General features: G+C 63.3%; 2 protein-coding genes across 4 annotated transcripts; both read left to right on the forward strand.

Annotated features, from left to right (window-relative positions):
- Positions 1–416: 416 nt before the first annotated feature.
- On the forward strand, positions 417–4,436 carry ST6GALNAC6 (ST6 N-acetylgalactosaminide alpha-2,6-sialyltransferase 6). Of its 3 annotated transcripts, none has more exons than XM_065853750.2 (7): positions 417–717; positions 1,173–1,326; positions 2,259–2,323; positions 2,468–2,647; positions 2,851–3,248; positions 3,439–3,546; positions 3,626–4,436. In XM_065853750.2, exons 3-7 carry the CDS (start codon positions 2,309–2,311, stop codon positions 3,813–3,815), a joined length of 891 nt encoding a protein of 296 aa, XP_065709822.1. In that variant the 5' UTR covers positions 417–717; positions 1,173–1,326; positions 2,259–2,308; the 3' UTR covers positions 3,816–4,436. The 3 variants fall into 3 exon arrangements, with proteins under 3 accessions (XP_065709822.1, XP_065709823.1, XP_071673317.1); XM_065853751.2 differs by having other exon boundaries at positions 1,178–1,326; XM_071817216.1 differs by lacking the exon at positions 417–717 and having other exon boundaries at positions 1,059–1,326.
- Positions 4,437–5,149: 713 nt separating this feature from the next.
- On the forward strand, positions 5,150–10,433 carry AK1 (adenylate kinase 1). Its single transcript, XM_065853762.2, has 7 exons — positions 5,150–5,758; positions 7,265–7,307; positions 8,300–8,335; positions 8,777–8,940; positions 9,138–9,254; positions 9,706–9,897; positions 10,212–10,433. The coding sequence occupies exons 1-7, from the start codon at positions 5,165–5,167 to the stop codon at positions 10,275–10,277; spliced, it is 1,212 nt and encodes a 403-aa protein (XP_065709834.2). The 5' UTR covers positions 5,150–5,164; the 3' UTR covers positions 10,278–10,433.
- Positions 10,434–12,184: the final 1,751 nt, after the last annotated feature.

Raw genomic sequence — 12,184 nt, forward strand, 5'->3', positions numbered from 1 at the left:
ACAAATGCCACGTTTGGGTGGGCCTGGGGGTGTCAGGGGACCATGGAGGGGCAAAGGGAGACATGTTCACTCCTGTTTCAGCTGAGGCCAAGCGCTGGGGTCAAGCGAGGAGTGAGTCGCCTGGGATGCTGCCAGGATAGTGTGAAGGGAAGAGCCCATGGAGCCCTTCGTTGGGTGCTCCAGCTGCCACAACCCCATGCAGAGGCAGGCATCACTAGCATAGCAAAGCCAAAATCCCACCAAATAGATGTCGGTGGATGCAGGTGCCGATCAGCGGTGGAATCCCCTCCTCGCCCCACGAAATCCCCCGGAGAGGGGCCCCCGGCTGTGCAGCCAGCGCGGGGAGGCCGCGGCATCCCAACAATGTGACCCTGCGCCGGGCAGCGGCTCAGGCACCGCCTGCTGCTCCTGGCACTCACAGGCAGAGCTGCCGCCCCCAACCCCTCCCGCTGCCCTCACCGGTGCCCCCGGGGAGGATCACGAACCAGGCTGACGGGCCGGGGGCAGCGCGGCTGGTTCCGCCGTGGCCCAGCCCGGGCGGGCGGCACTAGGACCTCTGCGGCGCTTCCCGGCCCGGGCGGGCGGCACTAGGACCCCCGCGGCGCTTCCCGGCCCCGGGCGGTGCGCGGCTCCCGGGGCTCTGTGCGCGGCGGCGGCCCCGGTCCGGGCGGCAGCAGCGTCGGCATCGGCAGCAGCGTCGCGGTGCATTGCGGAGCGGTCAGTGGACCGGGCGCGTTTCCTCCGGGCCCGTTTAGCCGGTGGGGGGCGGGGGGGAATGGCGCCGTGTCCGGCCGGAGGAGCCGCCCCGCCGCTCCGGTGCACGGTGGATGTGCGGAGGCGGGGGGGGCGCGGGGAAGGTGGGAACTCCTCCCCGGCTCGACGGGGGCGGCCTCCGGCCTGCTCGGTTCCTGCAAAGCGGGGCTGCCGGGGGGAAGCTGGCGTTTCCAAGAGGTGCCGGGGCGGAGGGGTTGCACCCGGGAGCAGGGGAGGATGTGCATGTAGGAGTGGAGGAAGGTTTGCACCCCGGGGGCCCGGGGGAAGGTTTTCACTTCCCAGGGTACAGGAGGATTTGCATCCGGGGCTGGAGGGGGGAGCACCGGCACGTGGGGGTGCAGCGAGATTTGCACCCCGGGGGTGCAGGGAGCGGGTCTGGATCAGCCCTTCCCCGGCAGAGCAGCGATGTGACCCCCGGGGCGCCGCCATGGCCGTGCTCGCCGGAGGGGCCCGGCACCCCCCCGCAGTCCGTGGGGCACACGGGGCGGAGGAGGAGATGACGGACCCCCCTGCACCGCTCGCCACCCACTGCAGATGAGAGCCCCTGCCCAGGTAAGGCCCGCGGGGTCCCCGCTGCGGAGTCACCCGTGGCCTGAGCGGTGGCAGGAACGAGGGTCCCGACTCCTCTCCCCAGGCTGTGCACAGCGAGACCCCTTTGCCCCCACACGCCTGGGTGGGCTGGCACCTTCCTGGGCATCCACACCAGCGCTGAGGGCCCTTCGGGGTCCCCCCAAGTGTCAGCCCAGGCTGCTGCGTAATTTTCCATCCCTGCTTCCCTCAGGGCAATGAGTAAAGAGGCTTCCATCTTTGTATTTTTTTCATTTCTAATTGCTCTGAGTACTTCAGGAGCAGCTGTGACTCACTAATGAGGACTTTAAAAAATGAAGTTGGGTGAGTTCTATTTCTGGGAGGCTGGGCAAGCGGAGGTTGGAGCAGGTGCCGCTGGGGGCAGGCACCTGGGGTGCACCTGAGCCCCAGGGCTGGAGAGGTCCCTGCTGGCTCCAGCCGGATTTCAGTCCATGCATGAGCTGGGTCGTACAGGTTTCAGTTCCTCTCTCTCCAGTCCAAGCCGGTTGTTTTAATGGGATTTCATGGCATGAGCGGCCCATTCACCCTCCCTGACCCTGCAGGTTGGAGCAGCTTCAACCCTGCTGGTGGGGGATAATCCCTCCTGGGAGCGCAGCCCGCCGCGGGATTTCCCTCACGTGATGTGCAGTTGGGTTCGGCTCCTCGATGCCACAGAGCTCACCCAGCCTTTGCCTGTGGCGTTTCCCTTCCCCACACCAGTGCCGGGGTTTGTCCTCCCCTTCAAAGAGGAACCTGGGGGTGCAGCTGGGTGTCTGCCCCGCAGGGCTCTGCTCCAGCACAGCTGGGCTGGGCTGCCTGGTGACTTATCCAGAATCCCCATCCTGGAGCAGTGGGGAGATGAGACACCGAGCATGGTGGTGAGGAGATGGTTCTGGGGGTGACCATGTGCCTTGCAGGTGCTTGCAGGACACCGGCAATCGCTACACGCTGAGGCTGGCACAGAGACATGAGCGGCAGCACGGTGAGTGCCGGGGCATCACCCCAGGGACAGCGGGCAGCTCCCTGGGGACACCAGGCTTCCTGCTGGAGATGCCACCGGGAGCAGGGCGGGATGCTGACACCCGCGCGGTGGGGGCAGCGGCTGATGCTCTCCCCCCGTCCGCAGAGCCAGCGCGCCGCCGCCCTGGGGGTCCTGTTTGCCCTGATCATGTTGCTGATCATCTACAGCTCCGGCAGCGGGAGCGAGGTGTTCCCCTACAGCCGCCTGCGGGGCAGAGCCCGCCGGCCCCCCGACCTCAGGAAGTGGGGGGTGAAAAGCGGGTACCTGCCCGCCTGCGGTAACAAGGTACGAGCTGGGCAGGGAGGTCTGGCTTCGGTGGCGAGTGCAGGATTCAGTTCTCCACTGACATCCAGCCAAATTGTCCCCACCAGTGGGACTCTGGGTCTGCGCGGAACAGCAGTGCCTTGTCCCCCATCCCAATTCCATCCCTCCCTGGTGGGTCATGTTGACACCAGAAGTCACCTGCTCATGGCACTTGTGGTCCCCAGACCCTGACTGCCCACTGCCACCAGTGCGTCATCGTCACCAGCTCCAGCCACCTCCTGGGCACCCGCCTGGGCACGGCCATTGACGGGGCCGAGTGCACCATCCGCATGAATGATGCTCCCACCACCGGCTACGAGGTTGACGTGGGCAACAAGACCACTTTCCGCGTGGTGGCCCACTCCAGCCTCTACCGAGTCCTCAAGCGGCCCCAGGAATTCGTGAACAAGACCCCGGAGACCATATTCATCTTCTGGGGGCCGCCTGCCAAGATGCAGAAGAGCCTCCTGAAAATCATCCAACGCGTCAGTGCCTCCTTCCCCAACATGACAGCCTATATCGTCTCCCCTGGCCGCATGAAGCAGTTTGATGACCTTTTTCGGGGGGAGACAGGGAAGGACAGGTACCTCAGAGCCACCTTCTGCACCATGTCCCCCCTTTTCTGAATCCCAGGGGCAGAGCTGGCTCTTGGGCCGCTCCGTGGGATGGGCTGCAGCACTAGGCTGGGGGTGTGCAGGGTGGGTTGGGGACACTGGGGGGTTCCATCACCCATGTCACCTTGCCCCCTTACCCCTCCCGTTTCTCCTCCCCAGGGAGAAGTCACGCTCATGGCTCAGCACTGGCTGGTTCACCATGGTGATTGCGGTGGAGCTGTGTGATGCCGTCCATGTCTATGGCATGGTGCCACCCAACTACTGTGGGTAAGGAGACCCCCAGGCCCCCGCCCCAGCCCCCTGGCCCCACTGTGGGGCTCACCCCATGCTTCCCCCCTGGCTGCAGCCACCGACCCCCACCCCGCCGCCTGCCCTACCACTACTACGAACCGAAGGGCCCCGATGAGTGCACGACGTACATCCACAACGAGCGGAGCCGCAAGGGCAACCACCATCGCTTCATCACCGAGAAGAGAGTCTTTGCCAGCTGGGCCAGTCTCTACAACATCACCTTCTCCCACCCCTCCTGGCCCTAGCGGCTGCCCCCAGCTGGAGTGGGTGGGGGGTCCCCTGCCTCCCTCTGGGAGCAGTGGGAGCCCCGCATCGTGGTGCCACCCATGAGAGCACTGCCCATTGTGTACAGTGGCTCTTCACACCTGGGATGTGTTGGGTTTTGAGCTGTTTTTTGGGGGTGCTGGGTGGTGTGCACAGGGTTTGGGGTCCCCCCCATGGGTGGGAGGTGTGAGGGTGAGATCCTGCCCGCTCCTGGCCCAGCTGCATCGCAGCCCATCACCCCACAGGTACACGGGAGGTGCTACAGCCCCTCGGGTGGGTTTGGGGTTGCATCACTTTTGGGGCTACTGCAGAGACTGTTTCCCCCAACCCCCTGAGTGTGGGGACCCCTTCTTGGGGCTCAGCCCCCCTCTGCTATCCCCAGCACCCCAATCCCATGGGCATCCTTCCCTCAGCAGAACCCCGCAGTTCTCAGTGGGACCCTGCAGAGGTGACACTGCCACTGTCAGTGCCCCAGCACCCCGAAAACACCCGGCCCCTTCCAGCAGCACTGTGTCCTGCACCCACACTGCCAAAACATTTTCTAACGGAGCAATGGGATTTTGGGGGGCTTTTTGTCGCTTTTGTTTTTTTTATTTTCCTCCTCGCTTCTGGTCTCGGGGTTTGTATTGGGGTTTATTGGCCGAAGGAGCAAGCGGGGGCTGCTCGTTAGCAGTAACGAAGGGGCTGGCAGCAGCCTGTGGCTGGATCCTCATAATTTATTAACTGCTTATAAATTATTTAGAAGTGGGTGCATAGTGGGGGGGCTGGCAGTGTCCCTCGGTACCCTGTCATTGTGGGGGGGGGGGGGGGGGCAGAATTTTGTTATTAATTGCTCAGCAGTGGAGAAGTGGGTTTGGGGAAAAATACAGTGTGTTTGGGTGTTGAGCCCCAGCAGGGGTTACTTGGGGGTGGCTCTCTGCCTCAGTTTCCCTCTAGCTGTGGCCCATCCCCATTGCAGCTGGGGCATTGGGGGACTTGATGCCAGGGGAGGCCGTGGGGGTTTTGTAATGGTTTGTACAGGAATAAACATTGCTGCAGTCTGTTGCCTTGGGCCCTGGCTCCAGGCTGGGTTTTTGGGACTGGGCAGTGGGTGCTGGCGGTGCCATCGCCGGGGTCTCGGAGCCCCTTGGGACCCCCAGCGGTGCTGGCCCTGGGCACTCAGGAGGATGCAGGAAGGGGACTGGGGTGTCCAGGGGGGACCCGTGCCCAGCAGCAGGCTGTCCCCAGCTGAGATCCACCCCCCCGTGCCTGCCCTGGAGCAGGGGACAGCTGAGATATCCCCAACTCACATCACCCCCAGCGAGCTGCCCTGGGGTTGTGGGGCCTTGGGATGGGGTCTGCAGCTGTGGAGGAGGAGGAGGAGGAAAGGCAGGTAAGGCCACTGCACCCTGGGGGCTTTATCCCACACACTGCAGTTTGCAGGGTGGTGGTGCTGGAGGTGGATGGGGACATGGCGATGGGGATGAAGATAGCTGCCCCCCTCTGGGGGAGTGCGATGCAGGTGCAAGGAGACTACGCGATGCTCACAGACCCCCAAACCCAGCAGGATGGAGATTCCCCCGCAGCACCCCATGGAGATGGGGAAACTGAGGCACGGGGGGGCAGTGAGGACCGGCGCAGCCCCCAACCCGGCAGGGTCCGCACCCTCGGCCGTGCGGGGCGTGAGCTGCATCCCTTCCCCCGCCGCGCCGGGCCCCCGGCACAGGCAGGGCTGATGCGGCGGGGGGCGGTCGCTGCCCGTCCCCTGCCCGTCCCCTGCCCGTCCCCTGCCCGTCCCCTGCCCGTCCCCTGCCCGTCCCCTGCCCGCTGGGCGGCAGCGGCCCGCTCCCGGCATGCACCGCGGCGCCAGCGATCTATATATAGCGATAAAACGCCGGGCAGGACAGCAGGCAGCTGCCCGCGCTGCCCGGCCCCGCTGCCTGAGGTCAGTGTCCCCCCGCCCGGCCCCACTCCGGGGGGTCCCGCTGCCGCAGTCCCGCCCGGGCCCGCTCTTGTGTTGGGGGGGGGTCACTGCGGCACCGGCGTTTGGGGAGGGGGCTGTGCCCCGCGCTGCTGCACGGCCGGTAACACCGGCTGGGAACGGGGCGGGCATTGCAGGGGTTGATGGAGCCATTGCATGGGTGCTGGGGGGCATGCTGGGGGCATTGCATGGGATGCTGGGGGCATTGATGCTGGGAGGCTTGCATGGGTGCTGAAACAATTGCAGGGTATACTGGGAGGCTTATGTGGAGTGTTGAGGGGCTTGCAGGGGTGCTGCAGCCATTGTGGGGGTGCTTGGGGGATTGCAGGGGTGCTGGAGCAGCCCAAGCCTAGGCCTGGGGTCCCAGGGGGGCAGCTGGATGCCAAGGGGATGGGGTGGAGGATGAGGATGTGCAAGGGGGACATTGGAGCTGGGGTGAGTTTGGTGGGAGCACCCTGGGGTGCATCCCGTGAAGGCCTTTGGGGAGTCCCCAGCCACACTGCACCCCCCAACCCAAGCCCCTTCCTAGCCCCATCCCACTGTGCTCCCCAGTCAGCACACACTTCCATCTCCTTGGGACCAGGAACCTCCACATCACCCTCACCCTGCACCCATCAACCCAGCACTGTACTGGATCAGGCCCCAAACCCACACCAAGGGCCAGGGGTGCTCCCACCCCCCCTTGGCCCCACCAAGATTGGTGCAGCTATCCTGGGGCTCAGTACCCCCCACAGCTGTGGACCCTAGAGGTTCTGCACCCTCCCAGCCCCCCCAGTCCCTGTAGGGACCATCCCATAGCTTCGGCCCTGTGGGACGTGACCCGGTGCCGGTTTCAGCCGTACTTCACCTCTGCCCTTTCCCAGCTGTAACTCAACCTCATCAACGGCTGCCGGCTCGTTTGGCCCCATCCCAGCACCCCGTCCAGCCGGTTTGGGGTGACACACCGCAAACAGGTTGGGTGCCACAGGGCTGGGTGTGAGCAGGTGGGGTGGCCAAACACCTGCTACGGGGTGATGGGGGTGCAATGGGGTGCTGCAAGACCCCCGTAGGGCACCCCCTAAAAAAACAGCCCAGAGGGAGCTGAGGGGATGCTGCCTCCACCACTCAGTGTCCTGGTGACACCGCTTAGGCCGAGCTGGTTTCCAGCTGCCAGGCAGCACCCTGGGCACAGGGATGTGGTCAGGACAGGAGAGGAAGCCGGTAACGTCACCACGTGTCACCTGGCATGGGGAAGCCCTTACCGCAGCCAGATGGGGCGGGTGGCTGCTGGGAGCCAGGTAGGTGAAGGCCATGGGAGCAGAGGCGCTGAGCTCCCTGTTTGAAGGCCAAGCTGCTATCAGGTCTTTGATCCCCCCAACAGTGGGATAGAAGACCTGACCCCTATCTTGGCCATGAAGCTGGACACTGGCCTTAGGGACCTGTGTGTCTCTGCAGTGCTGAGTTTTTCATCCTGCTCTTCTTCCCTCACAGCCTGAAGTGCTCCTGTGCCTGGACCACGACAGCATGTCAACAGGTGAGTGCGCTGTGCCCCTTGCATCCATCCCTATGTCCCCCTCAGTCCCTCTTACATCCATTCTCTTGGTCCCCCCTGCATCATCTCCCCTAAATCCCCCTGTCCTCCTTATATCCAGCCCCCTGCATCTGTCCCCCTTCCATCCCCCTTGCATCCATACCATTTGTCACTTGCATCCATCCTATCTGTCCCCCTTCCATCCCCTCCCTTACATTGCCCTTCTGTTCCTTCCCCATGTCCTCCCCTTGCTTCCCATCCCTCTGTCTGTCCCCTGTGTCCCTCCAGCCCACCAACGTGTCCCATGTCCCCTTGGTTCCTGCCAACACTTGGCTCTGTCCCCAGCCCTGAGGATCGCCAAGTGCCAGAGGAGTTGAAATTTCAGCCGGCTGTAATCAGGAGATGGGAAAGCAGCCCTGGAGCAGCTTCGCTTTATTTTTAGCTCAGCCTCCCCCCCAGGCATCGCACCCCAGCATCGCCCCGCGCCATGGCTGGTGTCAAGGGACTCTGTGCCTGGGTGCTCAGCAGGGGACAGGGCAGTTAGTGCCACCTGCACGTCAGCCACCAGGCCCAGGGACCGATGCTGGGGTTCAGGGACTGCTGGGGGTCGTGCCAGGTGCACGAGGTGGCCATGCCAACCCAGCCCACCAGGGTGACAAACCAGCCACAGGGATGGACTTGGCCAGTCCCCACCTGCAGTGGAGCCATGCACGGTGACAGTTTCCAGGACACCATGCAGCACTGGGGCTCCAGCCCCATGGCTATGCTGCCATGGGGTGTTTGTGCTTGACCACATCCAGCCTGACCGCTCAGGTGACGAGGACAAGGGGGACACGTGGCTGCTTCCTACTTTGTCTTTATTCCCCAGGGGCCTGGGGTGGGTCGCGTCCATCCCCAGGGACACCTGCTGTGGATTGTGCCCCCTCCGGGGAGAACTCAGTCCCCAGCTTGCTTTCTGGCTTTTGACAAGTATTTATTTTCTTTCTCTCCCCCAGAAAAACTCAAGAACCACAAAATCATCTTCGTGGTGGGTAAGTTGGTGTCTGGTCCTGCCGCTGCTGGGGTCAAGGTCACAGTTCAGCCCTATCCCTCCGTGCCAGGGTTGGGTGTCTGTTGGGACTGGTAGGGCACCTAGGGTGACAGTGTCTGTGGGGATGTGGCAGTAAGCAGCTGGCAGGTGGTGTCCTGTGTGCCATCAGGCAGTGATGTCCTGGGTGCTGTTGGGGTGGTGATGGCCAGGTGCCAATTGGACAGTGACAGCCAGGTGCCAGTTGCCAGCAGCCCATGGACCTGGCATCCCCCAGCCCACCCCAGGAACAGCTTTCCCACCATATCTGATGCTGCACTTGGGGACCCCCTCCCCATCTCACCAGGCTCTGGGGTCTCCTGCGGGTCTGTGTTGCTGCTTCCATCCACCTCTCCAGCTCTTTACCTGTGGGATGGGGCACATGTGGCCCTCATGTGACTTGCAGGTGGCCCCGGCTCGGGGAAAGGGACCCAGTGTGAGAAGATTGTGCAGAAATATGGCTACACCCACCTCTCCACGGGAGACCTGCTGCGGGCCGAGGTCAGCTCAGGCTCGGAGCGGGGCAAGAAGCTGCAGGCCATCATGGAGAAGGGCGAGCTGGTACCCCTGGTGAGTCCACGTGGGGCTGCTGCACCTGAGGGCATGTGGGCAGGGGTGGCTGTGGGGACACCGGGTACCACAGTGATGGTTGGCACGTAGCCTGGGGACACCTCCATCCCTGCCACCCCAGGGAGAAGTTGCGGCAGGGACTGAGGGAGGCCACGTTGTCCCACGTCAGCCCTGGCAGCTCTGTCCCCTCTTCCCAGGACACGGTGCTGGACATGCTGAGGGACGCCATGGTGGCCAAAGCAGACGTGTCCAAGGGCTTCCTCATTGACGGCTACCCCCGCGAGGTGAAGCAGGGAGAGGAGTTTGAGAAGAAGGTGAGTGCTGGTGCCGTGCCGTGCCACCTGCCATCTGTGCAGAGGGTCTCAGTGGTGCCACCAGCAGCCTGGCCTCCCTATCCCAGCAAAGATCCCATCCCAACAGGGTCCCAGCAGCTCCCCCTGCCTTGGGGACAGTGCATCCCCTGGGTACGGTTTGGGGACATCTCTTCAGGATGTCATCAGGCTGACAGAAGGTGACCATGGTGCTAGTGTGGTGGTGATGACAGAGAGCCAGGGCTTGGCCATGGTGTCCCTTTGTTCCTCCGTGTAGATCTGGGGTCCACAGGGACTGCTCTGGTGTACCAGTTGCCCCCAGACCCATGCAGAGGGAGGCAGAGGATGGCACGGGGGCATCTGTGACCTCCATGCTCACCACCACCACCTCCCCAAACCAAACCAGACCCGTGGTGGCTCAATGCAGTGACAACCATGTCGCCCCTGCCCACAGATCGGCCCCCCCACGCTGCTGCTCTACGTGGACGCGGGGAAGGAGACGATGGTGAAACGGCTGCTGAAGCGAGGCGAGACCAGCGGGCGGGTGGATGACAATGAGGAGACCATCAAGAAGCGTTTGGAGACCTACTACAAGGCCACTGAGCCCGTCATCGCCTTCTACAAGAGCAGAGGCATTGTCCGCCAGGTAAGCAGGGACATGGGTGATGCCAGCATCCTCCAGCCCCGTGACCGGGGGTGCAGGTGGTGCCATGGGAGGGGAAATGATGGATGGGGATGATGAGGGAAGAGAGAAAAACTCAGTCCATGCTCATTTGGGGTGGGCTTGATCCCTTGGAGCCTGCTGCACCCTCCAGTTCCCAATACAGAGACCCCCTCCAAGGATGGCTCTGCATCTCTTTGCCCTAAATTGGCCATGATCTCCGCACCCGTGGCCAAAATCCATCCCTGGAAGAGCTCCTCAGGTGACCCCCCCTCCCCAGCTAACCCCTCTGCACCCAGCTCAACGCCGAGGGCTCCGTGGAGGAGGTTTTCCAGCAGGTCTGCTCCCACCTCGACAAACTGTAGCCGACCCCCCCGGCCCCACTCCCCCTCGGCGCGCTCCGGCAGAGACAGCGGAAGCGGCTTTATCCTGTTTTCGTGGACGGAGCCGTGCGGAGGAAATTTCAAGGACATTGTGTTTGGCTCTTTCCCGTCTCTCCCCAGTAAAGTTCACTTTAATGAGCCCAGACTTTATCTTTTTCTTCTGTCGCAGGAAATGAGTTTTTCTTTCCAGAGATTTTTTTTTTTCCTCCCCCCTGTCTCCCCCCACAGCCCCTCTGGAGCTGATTAAGGGCAGGAAGTGGGTGTTTATCCCGCCGGGGCAGCGGGATGCTGCACTCCGAGGAAAGGAGGGAGCATCCCGGCCGCTCGCCCCGGCTTCCCAATCCTGGGTTGCGGGAGCCTGTGGCTGCATCGTGCGCCCGGTCCTGCTCACCCTGATCCCGTTCCATTTGGTGGACCCCCTTGTGCTCTGGGTGTGCGTCCCTGAGCCGTATCCTGCTCATCCATCCCTTCCCAATGCTCTCCCGCAGGCTGACAGGGGCTGGGGGGGGCTTGGATTCAGACCCCGGGCTGGGTTTGGGGATCTCCAGCACTTTCACACCTCTGTGTTTCCTTGTTTCTTTTGTCCATCAGGGTTTATTGGGGTGTGTGGTGACTGCAGCGTGGTGTTTCAGGATGGCACAGTGCACTGGAGTGGGGTGCTCCCTGCCCTGCTGTGCCTGGGCACCCACTGCCATCAGTGCCACCCTATATGGGGACACCCAGCTGAGCCTGGCCACTAGGCTGGGTGTCCTTGTGGGTGAGGGACAGGGTGGGTGTCCTCATGGGGATGAGTTGCAGGGCCCCAGCAGACAGTCATTTGGGGGTGCTGGTGCTGGGGACGGGGATTTGGGGTTTACCCAGCACCTGCAGAGCTGCCCAGGCATGATGCCACAGCAGAGGGGCTGTAGTGGGGTTTACCCAGCTACACTGAGGGCAGGAGGCAGCAGAGCCACAACCCCCCGCAGGGCCCCCCACCACTCGATTTTGCGCCGCTGGGAGCTGGGCCCACAGCCAGGGGGCTGGGGGAGGCCAGGGAGGCGGCGAGGCCGGGGGCAGCCGAGGCCACGGGGCCAGAGTGGAGGAAGGAAGCGAGTGGGAAAAAACAAAAATCCCCGAGAAGAAAATCCAAAGTCACCAAGCTCCGACATCAGCCCGGTGCCCAGGGGGTGAAGGAGCCACCGACGGAGCCCAGGGCATGGTGGGTGCAGCCAGGTGGGAAGGATGCGACCATCCAGCCAGGGCTGGGACACTGCCAGCACTGCTGAGCTGGGGATGGGGTACAGGAGGGACAGGCAGTTTGGGGTGCTACAACCTAAAGCCATGCAGTAGGGAGCAGGGTGACACATCTACCTTGTGCCTACAGCCCTCTTTGGGTGTGCTATGAGTGTGCCTCAGTTTCCCCAGGTGGTGAGCAGGGTGGTGGTGCTGGGAGGGGGGAGACCACAGTACCCAGCAGGACTAGGCCCCCTGCCCTCTCCCCCCAGCATGGCCCCTGGGTGCTTGATGATGGGGTTTTGGATTATTTTCTTCTGGCTGGAAAGCCTGAGGCCTCCCTGTGAGCTGCAAGGTGGGGAAAGATGCTGTGCTGGGGCTGAACCAAGAGCACAGGGTGGCAGGCACGGGCATCCTGCAGTCACAGCCACCCTCCCATCTGTCACCCTGTCTGTCACCACCATCCCCGGGGCCCAGCACTGAGAGCCTCTTGCTCATTGCAGTGCAGTGTCACCGCGGGGAGAGGGCTGCAGAAGGGCCAGGGATGCCTCTACCTGGTCTTGGTCCTCATCCCTGTCCCCAACCCCGGGAGAGCACCCGTCCCCGCGGTCCCCAGGAGATGGCAGTGCTCTGTCATGGGAGATGTCTGCTGCTCACCCCAAGGTCAGGGACATCTC

Source organism: Patagioenas fasciata, chromosome 20, assembly GCF_037038585.1.
Source record: "Patagioenas fasciata isolate bPatFas1 chromosome 20, bPatFas1.hap1, whole genome shotgun sequence".
Taxonomy (NCBI): domain Eukaryota; kingdom Metazoa; phylum Chordata; class Aves; order Columbiformes; family Columbidae; genus Patagioenas; species Patagioenas fasciata.